The 15,617-nt window shown below is 36.1% G+C and overlaps 1 protein-coding gene across 2 annotated transcripts in view; it reads left to right on the forward strand.

Moving 5' to 3' along the window:
- The window catches only part of USP32 (ubiquitin specific peptidase 32), a 653,327-nt gene that overhangs the window by 623,724 nt on the left and 13,986 nt on the right, over positions 1 to 15,617 (forward strand). For both annotated transcript variants that reach the window (XM_053707352.1, XM_053707353.1), the window contains exons 30-32: positions 8,830 to 9,021; positions 11,517 to 11,796; positions 13,954 to 14,378. In XM_053707352.1, the coding sequence (XP_053563327.1) occupies positions 8,830 to 9,021; positions 11,517 to 11,796; positions 13,954 to 14,378 (897 nt within the window). The remainder of the gene's footprint in view (positions 1 to 8,829; positions 9,022 to 11,516; positions 11,797 to 13,953; positions 14,379 to 15,617) is intronic.

Genomic DNA, 15,617 nt, shown 5'->3' on the forward strand with positions numbered 1-15,617 from the left:
TAATACACGTGTGATGTGCAGCAGCATTTAACGGCCTTCTTATTACCAAAAAGCAACGCCAAAACCATGTATGTCTGCTATTTCTGAACAAAGGGGATCCCAGAGAAGCATTTACAAACATTTGTGCCATAATTGCACAAGCTGTTTGTAAATAATTTCAGTGAGAAACCTAAAATTGTGAAAAAATTTACGTTTTTTTTAATTTGATCGCATTTGGCGGTGAAATGGTGGCATGAAATATACCAAAATGGGCCTAGATCAATACTTGGGGTTGTCTACTACACTACACTACAGCTAAAATTAACCCTAGAAGCTCCCTACATACGCCCTAATTAACCCATTCACTGCTAGGCATAATACACATGTGGTGCGCAGTGGCATTTAGCAGCCTTCTAATTACCATAAAGCAACGCCAAAGCCATACATGTCTGCTATTTCTAAAGAAAGGGGATCCCAGAGAAGCATTTACAATCATTTATGCCATAATTGCATAAGTTGTTTGTAAATAATTTCAGTGAGAAACCTAAAGTTTGTGAAAAAATTTGTGAAAAAGTGAACAATTTTCTTTATTTGATCACATTTGGCGGTGAAATGGTGGCATGAAATATGCCAAAATGGGTCTAGATCAATACTTTAGGATGTCTTCTAAAAAAAAATATATACTTGTCAATGGATATTCAGGTATTCCTGACAGATATCAGGGTTTCAATGTAACTAGCTTCTAATTTTGATAAAAAATGGTTTGGAAATAGCAAAGTGCTACTTGTATTTATGGCCCTATAACTTACAAAAAAAGCAAAGAACATGTAAACATTAGGTATTTCTAAACTCAGGATAAAATTTTGAAACTATTTAGCATGGGTGTTTTTTGGTGGTTGTAGATATGTAACAGATTTTGGGGGTCAAAGTGAGAAAAGGTGTGTTTTTTTCCATTTTTTTCCCTCATATTTTATAATTTTTTTTATAGTAAATGATAAGATATGATGAAAATAATGGTATCTTTAGAAAGTCCATTTAATGGCAAGAAAAACGGTATATAATATGTGTGGGTACAGTAAATGAGTAAGAGGAAAATTACAGCTAAACACAAACACCGCAAAAATGTAAAAATAGCCTTGGTCCCAAACGGACAGAAAATGTAAAAGTGCTGTGGTCATTAAGGGGTTAAGCATGGCAGCCTATCATATATCCAAGGTGCTTTAGTTTTTTTTTTTATAGCAGATCGACCATACTAAAAAAAAAAAAAATATTTCATAAGGTGGTGAGAGTCTGAGCCATTACTTCTGTGATTCAACTCCTGGCCATTAGGAGGAGGTAAAGATAACCAAACTTTCCAAAAGATTTTAATCCCTCTCACCTCTCTGGTATACCAGTCTTATTTTTGCCTCCAAAGAAAAAGGTTGAAGAATAGAGGTACTCCAGATTCTTTGACAGGTGATCTGTGACCAACCTGAGACCTATTTTCATGAAGATGTATATGTTGTTCTTCAGTGAGAGGGGTCTCAGACTGAGTTGAGTGTCACGTCTATACCTGGCCCTAATGGGACATTACTCCCGTCTTCAGCATTACTGTAGACTTGATACTGGTGTGTGCTACTGAGGTGCCAGCCACAGACCTGCCAGAGAATATAGTCCTCTACTCCTGAGCTCCAAATCCCTGAACATTATATTGTATTATTCTGTATCCTTATGTTATTTTCCATATCAATAAGGCGGTTAAATACTCAATTTAGTAGTGTCTCCAGAAAACATAAATCAAGAGATTGTAGTTCTTTCCTTGTGTTCAAACCCAAAGAATTCTAATGAGAGACTTTTTCATAATTTAAATATGGTTACAGCTTTTGTTGAACAGATTTGCAAAGCACCAACCTCGTCTTCATTACCCACTTTCACTAAGTTCTACCACTTTGATGTTTTTGCCTCTTCTTCTACATGCTACAGTGTCTGGTAAATAGGTGCCTACCTTAATTTTTTTCCACCCATTTACTCGTGGACTCCACTGCTTGGGTATTAGATCCCAGGAGTAATGGCTGGTGTACTCTCACCAATTTATGAAAGAAAACAAAATTTATGCTTTCCTGATAAATTAATTTCTTTGATGATGGTGAGAGTCCACGAGACTAGCCCACATTTATACTTTCAATTGACAATAGTTCTAGTTTGCACCTCATTTACCCTGCTTCATCCCATCCTACTTTTCTGTTTTTTCCCCCATTTTCGGCTACTTATAAGACAAAGATACCAGAGAGGTGGGAGGGATTAAAAGCTCTTGGATATCTGTGTCTCCTCTTAGTAGCCAGGAGTTGAATACCAGGAGCAATGACTTGTGAAATTTCAGTACCATGAAAGAAATTAATTTATCAAGTAAAGATAAATGTTTTATTTCCGTTAAATCAATGTATCTTGTTATAGGTATGGCTAGATTATTTCTTCAATAACCAAAGATTTCCAGGCCCATGCAAACAATCTTGAATCTCAAGCATATGCAGATTCATTATGCATGGTGTTGAGGTTTTCTATATGACTGAGCTTGCTGTCTAAGTAGAGGTCTAATTTCTTAACTTATTTTAGGAAATATTCTCTCATAAAGTACTAATCTCCCGTCACTGGTGGTTTACAAGGCAGAAGTCTTTCAAATGGAGTTTTCAGTAGCCAAACTAGACTTCCATCTATAGCTTTGGGTTGCCAGCTGCCCTCAACAAAAATACTTGATGACTTGTAGCTGACAGCAAGGGATAGGTGCAATGACATAATGGCCCCTACCCAGAGATCCATCTTAGGCCCCACCCTTGATGCCATCATATGTATTTTTAACAACTGAGCAGTGATTTTATCTCCTTAGCTGCCTGTAACATACAAATCAATCATTTTACTTCTTTAGCTGTTTAGCTGTAACACACAAATAGTAGAAATTTGACCAAACCTTGACTGCCATTATTACACGAAGAGTAGTATTTTACACCCACATGGTTGACAGTAAATAAAACACAAAGCAAAGATGTTACCCCAGCTGCTACATGTAACACAGGTAGAGCAGTGTGTTAACACTCCAAGACTGCCAGTAATGTATAAAGCAGTGATCTTTTTTGGCTTCTACCAACACATAGATCAGTACATATACAGTGTCAGTGCTTTCTTGGACATATTTGTAATGCATGGATACATGGAGTGCTTTAACAATTTAGCTGCATCTCAGTTGACATTTAAGCAAATGCAGGACTGCCCAGTTGATAACTGGACAACTGGGAACCCTAGCTGGACTCCAGTCTCAGTGGAGATGGTCTTTTCTGTAGTCCCTTCTTACCGTAAATATTTTCAGCTTAGATTAGTGTCTTGCTGTAAATGTGTGAAGAACTCTTCTATATAGCATCATCTTCTTATGCGTTTTGATGGCATGAGAATTGTTGCATATATCTACTGTGTGGCAGTAGCTTACAGCATGCTTGCAATTCCAAAAACTAGGTATCCTCAAATGGACAAAAATCTATCTCTGCAAATCATATACCACGTGATTTGAACTCCCAGGCAGGCTTCCTAAAGTGATTCAGTACCTGAAGTACTCTTTCCAAAGGCATGTCTTTCTGGAAATTTTCTAGAAATTTGAATTTTTGAAAATAAATCTTGGAAAACTGACAAGTTACAAGCACCTAGATTACGAGTTTTGCGTTAGAGGCTATGCGGTGCTAACGAGCAGTTTTGTCTCACCGCTCACTTACCTACAGCGCTGGTATTACGAGTTTTCAGAAACTCGTTGTTAAAAGACAAGAAGTGAGCGTTGAGCAAAATTTTGCTCATTACCGCACTCCAATACCAGCGCTGCTTAAGTCAGCGGTGAGCTGGTGTAACGTGCTCGTGCACAATTTCCCCATAGGAATCAACGGGGAGAGCCGGCTGAAAAAAAGTCTAACACCTGCAAAAAAGCAGCGTAAAACTCCTTAACGCAGCCCCATTGATTCCTATGGGGAAATAAAAGTTATGTCTACACCTAACATGAACCCCTGAGTCAAAACACCCCTAATCTTACACTTATTAACCCCTAATCTGCTGCTCCGGACACCGCCGCTACCTACATTATAGTTATGAACCCCTAATCTGCTGCCCCAACATCGCCGACACCTACATTATATTTATTAACCCCTAATCTGCTGCCCCAATGTCGCCGCCACCTACCTACACTTATTAACCCCTAATCTGCCGCCCCCCAACGTCCCCACCACTATAATAAACATATTAACCCCTAAACCGCTGCACTCCCGCCTCGCAAACATTAGTTAAATATTATTAACCCCTAATCTGCCATCCCTAACATCGACTCCACCTACCTACATTTATTAACCCCTAATCTGCCACCCCAACGTCGCCACCACTATATTAAAGTTATTAACCCCTAAACCTATCATTAACTACATTATTCCTATTTAAAATGAAATACCTGTAAAATAAACCCTAAGCTAGCTACAATATAACTAATAGTTACATTGTATCTAGCTTAGGGTTTATTTTTATTTTACAGGCAAGTTTGTATTTATTTTAACTAGGTAGAATAGTTATTAAATAGTTATTAACTATTTAATAACTACCTAGCTAAAATAAATACAAATTTACCTGTAACATAAAACCTTACCTAAGTTACACTAACACTACACTATAATTAAATAAATTAACAATTACCTAAATTAAATTAAATTATCTTAAAGGGACAGTATACACTCATTTTCATATAACTGCATGTAATAGACACTACTATAAAGAATACAATGCACAAATACTGATATAAAAATCCAGTATAAAACTATTTAAAAACTTACTTAGAAGCTCCCAGTTTAGCTCTGTTGAAAAGGCAGTTGGAAAGCCCACTGCAAGTGGGAAATAAGGCACTCCCCCCCTTTCCCTTTTTTTGCATATGAAAAGACCCTTTACACAAACAGAAGCAAGATGGAGAAGGTAGCTGACAGTATTCTCATAAATCTTAGGAGCTTGGTTAGGAGTCTGAAAATCAGAGCAATGTTATTTAAAAGTAAGCAAAACTATTCTTAAAAAAAAAAAAAAAACTTGATGGGCTATATAAATAGATCATCTACAAAGAAAAAATGAGTGTATAATGTCCCTTTAAGTACAAAAAACCCCACTAAGTTGCAGAAAATAATAAACAAATTACAGAAATTTAAACTAATTACACCTAATCTAATAGCCCTATTAAAATAAAAAAAAAACCCTAGCCTAAACTAAACTACCAATAGCCCTTAAAAGGGCTTTTTGCGGGGCATTGCCCCAAAGTAATCAACTCTTTTACCTGTAAAAAAAAAATACAAACATCCCCCCCAGCAGTGAAACCCACCACCCACATAACTAACTCCCCAAATAAAATACTATCTAAAAAAACCTAAGCTCCCCATTGCCCTGAAAAGGGCATTTGGATGGGCATTGCCCTTAAAAGGGCAGTTAGCTCTATAGCAGCCCAAAGTCCCTAACCTAAAAATAAAACCCACCCAATACACCTTTAAAAAAACCTAACACTAACCCCCTGAAGATCGACTTACCGGGAGACGTCTTCATCCAAGCCATGCTGAAGTCCTCAACGAAGCCGGGAGAAGTCTTCATCCAAGCCGGGCGAAGTGGTCCTCCTGACGGCCAGAAGTCTTCCTCCAGGTGGCATCTTCTATCTTCATCCATCTGGCGCAGAGCGGGTCCATCTTCAAGACATCCGACGCGAGAATCCTCTTCTTCCGACGACTAAAACAGAATGAAGGTACCTTTAAGTGATGTCATCCAAGATGGTGTCCATTAGATTCCGATTGGCTGATAGAATTCTAATCCAATAGGAATTATGGTAGAAAAAATCCTATTGGCTGATGCAATCAGCCAATAGGATTGAGCTTGCATTCTATTGGCTGTTCCAATCAGCCAATAGAATGCGAGCTCAATCCTATTGGCTGATTTGATCAGCCAATAGGATTGAACTTCAATCCTATTGGCTAATTGCATCAGCCAATATGATTTTTTCTACCTTAATTCCGATTGGCTGATAGAATTCTATCAGCCAATCGGAATCTAAGGGACGCCATCTTGGATGACGTCACTTATAGGTACCTTCATTCTGTTTTAGTCGTCGGAAGAAGAGGATGCTCTGCATCGGATGTCTTGAAGATGGACCCGCTCCGCGCCAGATGGATGAAGATAGAAGATGCCACCTGGAGGAAGACTTCTGGCTGTCAGGAGGACCACTTTGCCCGGCTTGGATGAAGACTTCTCCCGGCTTCGTTGAGGACTTCGGCCCGGCTTGTATGAAGACGTCTCCCGGTAAGTCGATCTTCAGGGGGTTAGTGTTAGGTTTTTTTAAGGGTGTATTGGGTGGGTTTTATTTTTAGGTTAGGGACTTTGGGCTGCAATAGAGCTAACTGCCCTTTTAAGGGCAATGCCCATCCAAATGCCCTTTTCAGGGCAATGGGGAGCTTAGTATTTTTTAGTTTAATTTAGGCTAGGTTTTTTTTTTTTGGGGGGGGGTGCTTTTTTTATTTTAATAGGGCTATTAGATTAAGTGTAATTAGTTTAAATTTCTGTAATTTGTTTATTATTTTCTGTAATTTAGTGTTTTGTTTTTTTTGTACTTTAGATAATTTAATTTAGGTAATTGTATTTAATTTAGTTAATTTATTTAATTGTAGTGTTAGGTGTTAGTGTAATTTAGGTTAGGTTTTATTTTACAGGTACATTTGTATTTATTTTAGCTAGGTAGTTATTAAATAGTTAATAACTATTTAGTAACTATTCTACCTAGTTAAAATAAATACAAACTTGCCTATAAAATAAAAATAAATCCTAAGCTAGCTACAATGTAACTATTAGTTATATTGTAGCTATCTTAGGGTTTATTTTACAGGTAAGTATTTCGTTTTAAATAGGAAAAATGTAGTTAATGTTAGGAATATTTATTTAGATTTATTTAAATTATATTTAAGTTATATTTAAGTTAGTGGGTGTTAGGTTTAGGGTTAGACTTAGGTTTAGGGGTTAATAACTTTAATATAGTGGCGGCGATGTTGGGGGCTGCAGATTAGGGGTTAATAAATGTAGGTAGGTGGCGTCGATGTTAGGGCCGGCAGATTAGGGGTTAACAATATTTAACTAATGTTTGCGAGGCGGGAGTGCGGCGGTTTAGGGGTTAATATGTTTATTATAGTGGGGGCGGCAGATTAGGGGTTAATAAGTGTAGGTAGGTGGGGGTGGCAGATTAGGGGTTAATAAATATAATGTAGGTGTCAGCGATGTTGGGGGCAGCAGATTAGGGGTTCATAAATATAATGTAGGTGGCGGCGGTGTCCGGAGCGGCAGATTAGGGGTTAAAAAATTTATTTTAGTATTTGCAAAGCGGGAGGGCCTCGGTTTAGGGGTTAATAGGTAGTTTATGGGTGTTTAGTGTACTTTTTAGCACTTTAGTTATGAGTTTTATGCTACAGCGTTGTGTAAAACTCATAACTACTGACTTTTAAATGCGTTAGGATTCTTGACAGGGTAGGGTGTACAGCTCACTTTTTGGCCTCCCAGGACAGACTCGTAATAGCGCTATGGAAGTCCCATAGAAAAAAGACTTTACAAAGTTTACGTAAGTCGTTTTGCGGTAAGGTCAAACAAGTGTGCGGTACACCTATACCTGCAAGACTGGTAATACCAGCGGGCGTAAAAAAGCAGCGTTAGGACCTCTTAACCCTGCTTTTTTACTCTTAACGCACAACTCGTAATCTAGCCGAAGGTTTTTTTACCTGAATCATGGCACCTCATGGCTTAAAGAGATGGTAAATCCAAGTGTTTAAAAAATGCTAGGATTTACAGTCACTAAAAATAAACAGGGCTTTTAGTGATCTGTTTGTAAAAAAGTGTACTAAACTTACCCTTTCTGTGCCATGGCACAGCACTCTTTTCCCACTCAGGTGACAATTTCACCTCTAAACCAATAGCCATGCTAGCATACAGAACTCTGTCATATAACTAGCACGACTATTGGTTTAGAGGTGGAAATATCACCTCATTGAGAAAAGAGTGCTGTGCCGTGGGCGGCCAGAGCCGCTGAGTTTAGCGAGGAGACAGCAGCACAGAAAGGGTAAGTTTAGTACCCTTTTTAAGAAACAGAGCACTGAAAGTGTTGTTTATTTTTAGTAATGGTAAATCCTAGCATTTTTTTAAACGCTCAGATTTACCATCACTTTAAAGGGAAGTGAAACCCACAGTTTTTATTTCATTATTTAGTCAGAGCATATCATTTAAAATAATTTTCCAATCTTTTATCTAATGTGTTCACTTTGTATCCTTTGTTGAAAAGCATTCCTAGGTAGGCTCAGGAGCTGCCATGCATTACTGGAAGGCGGAGCTAGCTGCTGATTGGTAGCCACACTTATATTTATTTTAGTGCAAGTAGAGTTTTGTAGACTAGTCTTACAAACAGTGTTTTCTTTTTTTTTTCTTTTTTTAACCAATAATTTCATGGGGTTCAGCTTTCGTACTTACCAGGACAGATATAGTTTTATCAGAATGTGAGATAAAAACAAATTTATACTATTAGTTTAATTACACCCATATTAGAGCCATGTAAATTACTGTCCTGCTTGGCAGAGATTTCTTGGCTTAGTACTTTTGTCTTTTTTGAGATTCATTTCTACCTACTCCTGTAGCTGGAGGCCATATACCCAATTGTATTGGTTTTATTTTAAAGAAGAAATGTTTTTATCCATAAATAAAAATGTCTTTTTTGGTCAATCGTTATATGTATATAGCTACATGCTATGTTTTTATGTAAGTTGTTGACATGATCATTGCCTTTTGGTTTCTGCACAGATTGTAGAAGAGCACGAAAGTGTTGAACAGAGTCGACGAGCACAAGCTGAGCCCATCAACTTAGATAGTTGTCTACGGGCTTTTACTAGCGAGGAAGAGCTGGGGGAAGATGAAATGTATTATTGCTCCAAATGTAAAACGCACTGCGTAGCCACCAAGAAACTTGACCTTTGGAGACTTCCTCCAATCCTGGTATTTTATATTCTATAAATCTCCTCTATAAAGATTTAGAATGTGCTGAAAATATCACAGAAGAAATAACGTAATCATCGTGCATTAATATTGTTGTAAATGGCTTGTAATGGTTGTATTTGGCACTTATCTAGCAGTGATCTCTGTTCACTACTCCCGAGTGTTTTCCTACATGCATGATCCCAATAAGAAGAGAATCAAATGGGGCCTTCTAATTGAATTGCTCAATTCTTGGGGAAAGTAGTTCACTGCAAATATTATCGGGGTTTCAGTTCCTGCCTGGTTCAGTCACTGAACCAACTTATTAAAGGGACTCTAACCCCAAATATTTTCTTTCATGATTCAGATAGAGCATGTAATTTACTCCTATTATAAATTTTTCTTTGTTCTCATGTTATCTTGATTTGAAAAAGCAGTTATAAAAGGTTGGGAGCCGGCCCATTTTTAGTTTAGCACCTCGATAGTGCTTGCTGATTGGTTTGCTACATTTAGCCACAAATCAGCAAGTTCTACCCAGGTGCTGAACAAAAAATGGTCCGGCTCTAAAGCTTACAGTACTGCTTTTTCAAATCAAGATAACATTAGATAACATTAGAACAAAGAAAAATTGATAATAGGAGTAAATTAGAAAGGTGCTTAAAATCCCATTCTCTATCTGAATCAAGAAATAAAAAAATTGGGTTTAGAATCCCTTTAACTACCTAGCAGTACAGCAGTGCAGTGTTATAATACAGTACTTACAAGTCATCAGCTGCTAAGAATAGAAACAGACTCTAGTTAAATATATAATTTTGTTACTGTTTAGCAAGGACCAATTTGTATAAAATATTTGTATGAATGTAGCTTGCTAGGTTTAATATAGTCCAACTGCAGTGTAGTTAGATTTTAATTATTAAACATATCCCATTTTAGTTAGTTTGTAATTACTTTTTTCTGTTCCACCTACCATCATTTTAAGGAATTGAATGCAGTCCATTTGTTACTGCTTTATTTAAAGGGACAGTCTACACCATAGTCATCTGAAAGTCTTACTTTAGATTAAGCTGCAAATATCCTCCTGCACCCATTCTATATCATGCAGCAGGAACAGTTAAAAAAAGTTATTTAAAAATGAGTCTGGTCAGTTTGAAATGACTGCCAATCTCAGCCCACTGATGACATCATGATCTGGTCTGCATTAAAGGCTTCACTAGTTACAAAAGACTCAGTAATTGGATTCAACAGACTGTCAATGCTGTTCAGCAGAGGGCATAGATACAGCCCAGATTGTGATGTCATCAGTGGGCAGAGCTTGCCAGCCATTTCCATGTGAACAGAAACATTAGTCATTTTAAAATAACTTTTTTACTGTTATTGCTGCATGATATAGAAATGATATTTGCAGCTTAATCAAAAGTAAGACTTTAAGATGACTAAGGTGTAGAGTGTCCCTTTAAATGCACTTGGTATGTCCATCTTTTGCATAGGTTTACATAAGTGTACTTAAAATAGTAATCATTCCAAAGAGGGGCATCTAAATATGTTAATTATTTTGTTTAAATTAATATATGAAGTACAAGCTTTTTAAATTGCCAAAAAAATATAAAAACACAGCAGTATCAGCTTCCTATGAATGCTTATTGGCACATCTTGCTATTGGCTGATATATACTTCCTGTTAACCCTTATTGGTTGTTAGGCACTTTCTGCTAATGCTCCCTATAGGCCCATTGGAATTAGTAGAATGTGCACAACTGATATTGACATTCATTTAAACGACTTTTAACTTATATTTTTTGGGCAAATAATGTCTACATGTTTAAATGCTGCTCTTACATACGGGTGAAAGACATCTTTTTGAGTACAGTATCCCTTTACGTTTTGTAAACCATATAGTTAATGCTTATTAGGAAGTATTTGTACAGAGTCACATTGTTTTAGTTACACATGAGATTTCTTTTCTATTTTGCCAGCACTGAATTACTTTCAACATGAAATAATAAATATTTTATATAACCTCACAATCAGCATTGCTTCCAGTCATAGACCGGCCTGTCACAGTGTATTCAATGAATGCATAGAGATTGTATATTGATGCAGTAGGCCTTTTTATTTGTTTAATGATACATGGTGTATAACTGATAATCTGAGACATCGTCTGCATTCATCAAATCTATTATGTATGTGCATAAATAATATAGGATTGTAATACATGCTTTTCCAAAACAAATCCCCTAGTGTATGGTGGAGCAGGTATTATACATTGGGAATATAAACCCCCTTGATCATTTAAAATAATTTCCCCTGGTCTTCAAGCTTAAAGGGCTTTATTTTTATCTTGCATTATGTTTTTTGTTTTTTTTTAGTTATTCAAATCTTTATTAGTTCTGTAAATAATTCAGAACATATTACTAATTAATTTAAAAATGTACTGAAAAGATTTCCATATAACAGTTTCTATGTTTTACAGTAATACATTATGTATATGACTTTTTTTTACCTGTTTTTCTAACCTAGATTATCCACTTGAAAAGATTTCATTTTGTTAATGGTCGCTGGATAAAATCTCAAAAAATAGTCAAATTCCCTAAGCAGAACTTTGACCCAAGTGCATTTTTGGTACAGCGAGGTCAAGGCCAACACACGAAAAAGCAACTGGGGGCTCAGCCAGAGAATCAGGCTGAGTCTCCAGTAACTCATGGTGAAACTAAAAGAATAGAATGTATTCCTGGAGATGGGGATACAGTCAGCAAAGTTCAACCAATAATCAGCTCTTCCACAGGGAATAATAGTAAAGGTTAGTATTATATATTTACTTTTAATGATCACTATGTTTTCATATCTAGATCAGGAGAGGTGATGGTAAATACCAGGTCAACTGGAAAAGTAGTATGAGGCACTACTTATATTCCTATTCTAATGTCCATGTTTCTTATTGTTATATGTAATGATACAGTCTTTCTCCTCTTCACATCTGATTTTCCACTATTATCTCACATTTGTCTTCTCTGTCACAAACTGTTTTTCTTTTACAAAGTGATCAGATTCTGTGATTAAAAACTGCACTTGAAAGAGTGGAAAATTAGGTGTCAACTAGATTTAATGAAAGGGGAAAAAGAAAACCTGTACTAACTATAATATCAGTGAGGACATTTTGGAGTGGTTCAACGCTGCAAAAGATTATATTTCAGTTGAAATTGAAATCATATACTTTATCTACCAACATTGCCTTAGACTTTAATAAATAACATTTGGTAAAAAAAAAAATATATTATGACTCTCATAGAATGCCCAGTGGTCTATCAATTACACTTTAATGGCTTGTGTTCCCCTCGGCTGCATACAACTAAATCGCTAGGTTTATATTTTATCTCAAACACATGTTCTTGGAATTCCCTAAGAGGGGCATACATTGCTGGATATGAACCTGAAATATTAGTCTTTGATTAATTGGCTACTTGCTCAGTGGTACCCAAGAGTCAAGGAATAAAAGGTGCAATACATGAATTCTGTTTGGTGGAAACAATAAGTAACCAACAATGTATTCGTTAGCTGAGGGAATTTCTGTTGCCTTTTGCTCTCTTTCATTGATATTTCTGAACTGCCCGTAAATCTGCTTGTTTGCTGTAAATACACAACGACTGTAATATGATTTGTTCATTTATGTATTTATTTCTTTTGCACTATTTAAAATGTTATGATTGTATTTTCTTTTTAAAGAGCACAATGTACTGACAACTAGGGTAATATATGATGCATAGACAAAAGGCTTACATGCATTATACATTTTTTATGTACTCTTTTCCAAAGTGCTTAAAAGTCAGGGCCTATTGTAACGTGAGTCTTAAAGGGGTATAAAACCCACACATTTTCTTTTGTGATTGTAGAGCATACAATTTTAATCAACTTTCCAATTTACTTCTATTATCTAATTTACTTTGCTCTCTTGGTATCCTTTGTGGAAAAATATGCCTAGGTAGGCTCAGGAACTGGGCGCTAACTGCTGATTGGTGGCTGCACAACCTGTTATCATTGGCTCCCTGATGTGTTCAGCTAACTCCCAGTAGTGCCTTGCTGATCCTTTAATAAAGGATACCAAGAGAATGAAGCAAAATTAGTAATAGAAGTGAAATGAAAAGTTGTTGAAAATTGTATGCTCTATGTGAATCATGAAAGTTAAAGGGACACTGAACCCACATTTTTTCTTTCGTGATTCAGATAGAGCATGGCATTTTAAGCAACTTTCTAATTTACTCCTATTATCAAATTTTCTTCATTCTCTTGGTATCTTTATTTGAAATGCAAGAATGTAAGTTTAGATGCCGGACCATTTTTGGTGAACAACCTGAGTTGTCCTTGCTGATTGGTGGATAAATTCAAAAGTGCTGTTCAAAGTACTGAACCAAAAAAGCTTAGATGCCTTCTTTTTCAAACAAAGATAGCAAGAGAACGAAGAAAAATTGATAATAGGAGTAAATTAGACAGTTGCTTAAAATTGCATGCTCTATCTGAATAATGAAAGAAAAAATTTGGGTTCAGTGTCCCTTTAAGTTAAGATGTGCCATCATAGTTTGCCATATGGTTTTAAATTAATATGGAACACATTTTACAATAGCTGTGAAAGACTTTCAGAGCCTTTGAACTTTGTTTATATCCTTTCCAATTTAAAATGTACAAAAAAAACTTCATTTGATCACAAGTGACATTAAATGAATATATGTAGAACCTTGTTTGGCTTTATCATAGTGTGGGGGATTTTCCTCACCACAGGCCCTGTTCAGAGTACTTCTATCACTTTCAAAACACTGAGGCATTACACTTGTTGTGATAATACTTCCTATTCTAAATAATGTTAAAAAGCTACCTGGCAACATTTGTTTTAAAATGTTAAAATAAAAAATGAACTATATTCTGTAAGAATGCCTTACATCCCCAGATTTACCTTCTCTTACAGCATCACCATCACAAGGAAGGAAAGCTATCATGAACTGCTCAAGTAAAAATAACAGCCCAAGCCACAGCCCCAGATCTTTAGGCAGAGGTAAAGGACGACTGCGCTTACCCCAGCTTGGGGGGAAAAAGCTTTCAAACAGCAAAGAAAATTTGGATCAAAGCAAAGAAAATGGCACAGACACTGATACGAAAGAAAATCCAGAGCATGTAGACTCTGGAAGCAGAGGACACCTTTTAGGGGGAAGTCAAACAGAATTAACATCTAGTCAGGACATTGATGTGGTCATAAATAATGGACTAAATTATGAACAGAACGCATGCAATGGTCAACTTGAAAACCACGTTGGTGAAGAGGACGACAGCACTGATTACCAAAGCAAAGATGATATCTGCTGTCAGCCTATTTACAACCTTTATGCAATTTCGGTAAGCACATTTGTACATTTATATATCTCAGTTTATTCTTCCCAATAAAAAAATGTCTGTTAATTGTTTTCTATAAAATATAGCATAATTAACCGTTAACAGATTAGAGTGTAAATAAAGCACATGATCAGCATTAAAAAAAAAAAAAAAAAAAATTTGGAAGATTACAAACTTTTAAAGGTCTGGTGGATAGGATTTACTGCCAACATTTCTACTTATTGGATGATGAGTTTTAATTTTTGATTATTAAATATGTGCCCCATTGATATTCGTTTTCAGATATTCTTTATTTTAGATGCTTAATTAAGCAGCTTCTGTATTTTTAATATCTATTGATCTTTCTTTTGGAGTATTGCCTAAAATGTAATCAATATAACGGAACAGATTGGTTGTCTTCCATATCACTACAAATTTATATAATGTAACTGGTTCAGTATTTTAAGCTATTTATATGTAAAAAAAATTGCTGTTGTTTTAACAAAATAATATCAACAGCAAAATTGTAAATACACTAGAGAGATTTAAGAATTGTATGCTAACTGGTTCTGATTCCCGGCTGCCACTTAAATACATAAAACGTGCCCCACCCTCCTGCAATATGCTGCTCACATGTGAGATAGAATAATTATTTCAACAACTTGCACAGAAGCTCTTCAACTAACAGTTAAAGGGACAGTCTACTCCAGAATTATTTAAAAAAAAAAAAAGATAGATAATCCCTTTATTACCTATTCCCCAGTTACATAACCAACACGGTTATATTAATATACACTTTTTACCTCTGTGATTACCTTGTATTTAAGCCTCTGCAGACTGCCCCCTGATTTTAGTTTTTTTGACAGACAGGCATTCTTGCCAATCAGTGCCGACTCCTAAGTACCTTCACAGGAGTGAGCACAATGGTATCTATATGGCACACATGAACTAGCACTGTCTTGTTGTAACAAACTGTCAAAATGCTCTGAGACAAGAGGCAGCCTTCAAGGGCTTAAAAATTAGCATATAAACCTTACCTAGGTTTAGCTTTCAACAAAGAATACAAAGAGAACAAATCAAATTTAAAGATAAAAGTAAATTGGAAAGTTGTTTAAAATTGCATGCCCTATCTGAATCATGAATGTTTAATTTTGACTAGACTGTCCCCTTAAGTTAAAATGTTCTTTCTGAATCCATCCAACTGACACATTTCATTGAAGACTGATGCATCCTTTTTGATGTAACTTTGTCTAGCAATCAGCT

This window comes from Bombina bombina, chromosome 3, assembly GCF_027579735.1.
Source record: "Bombina bombina isolate aBomBom1 chromosome 3, aBomBom1.pri, whole genome shotgun sequence".
In the NCBI taxonomy this organism is placed as follows: Eukaryota; Metazoa; Chordata; class Amphibia; order Anura; family Bombinatoridae; genus Bombina; species Bombina bombina.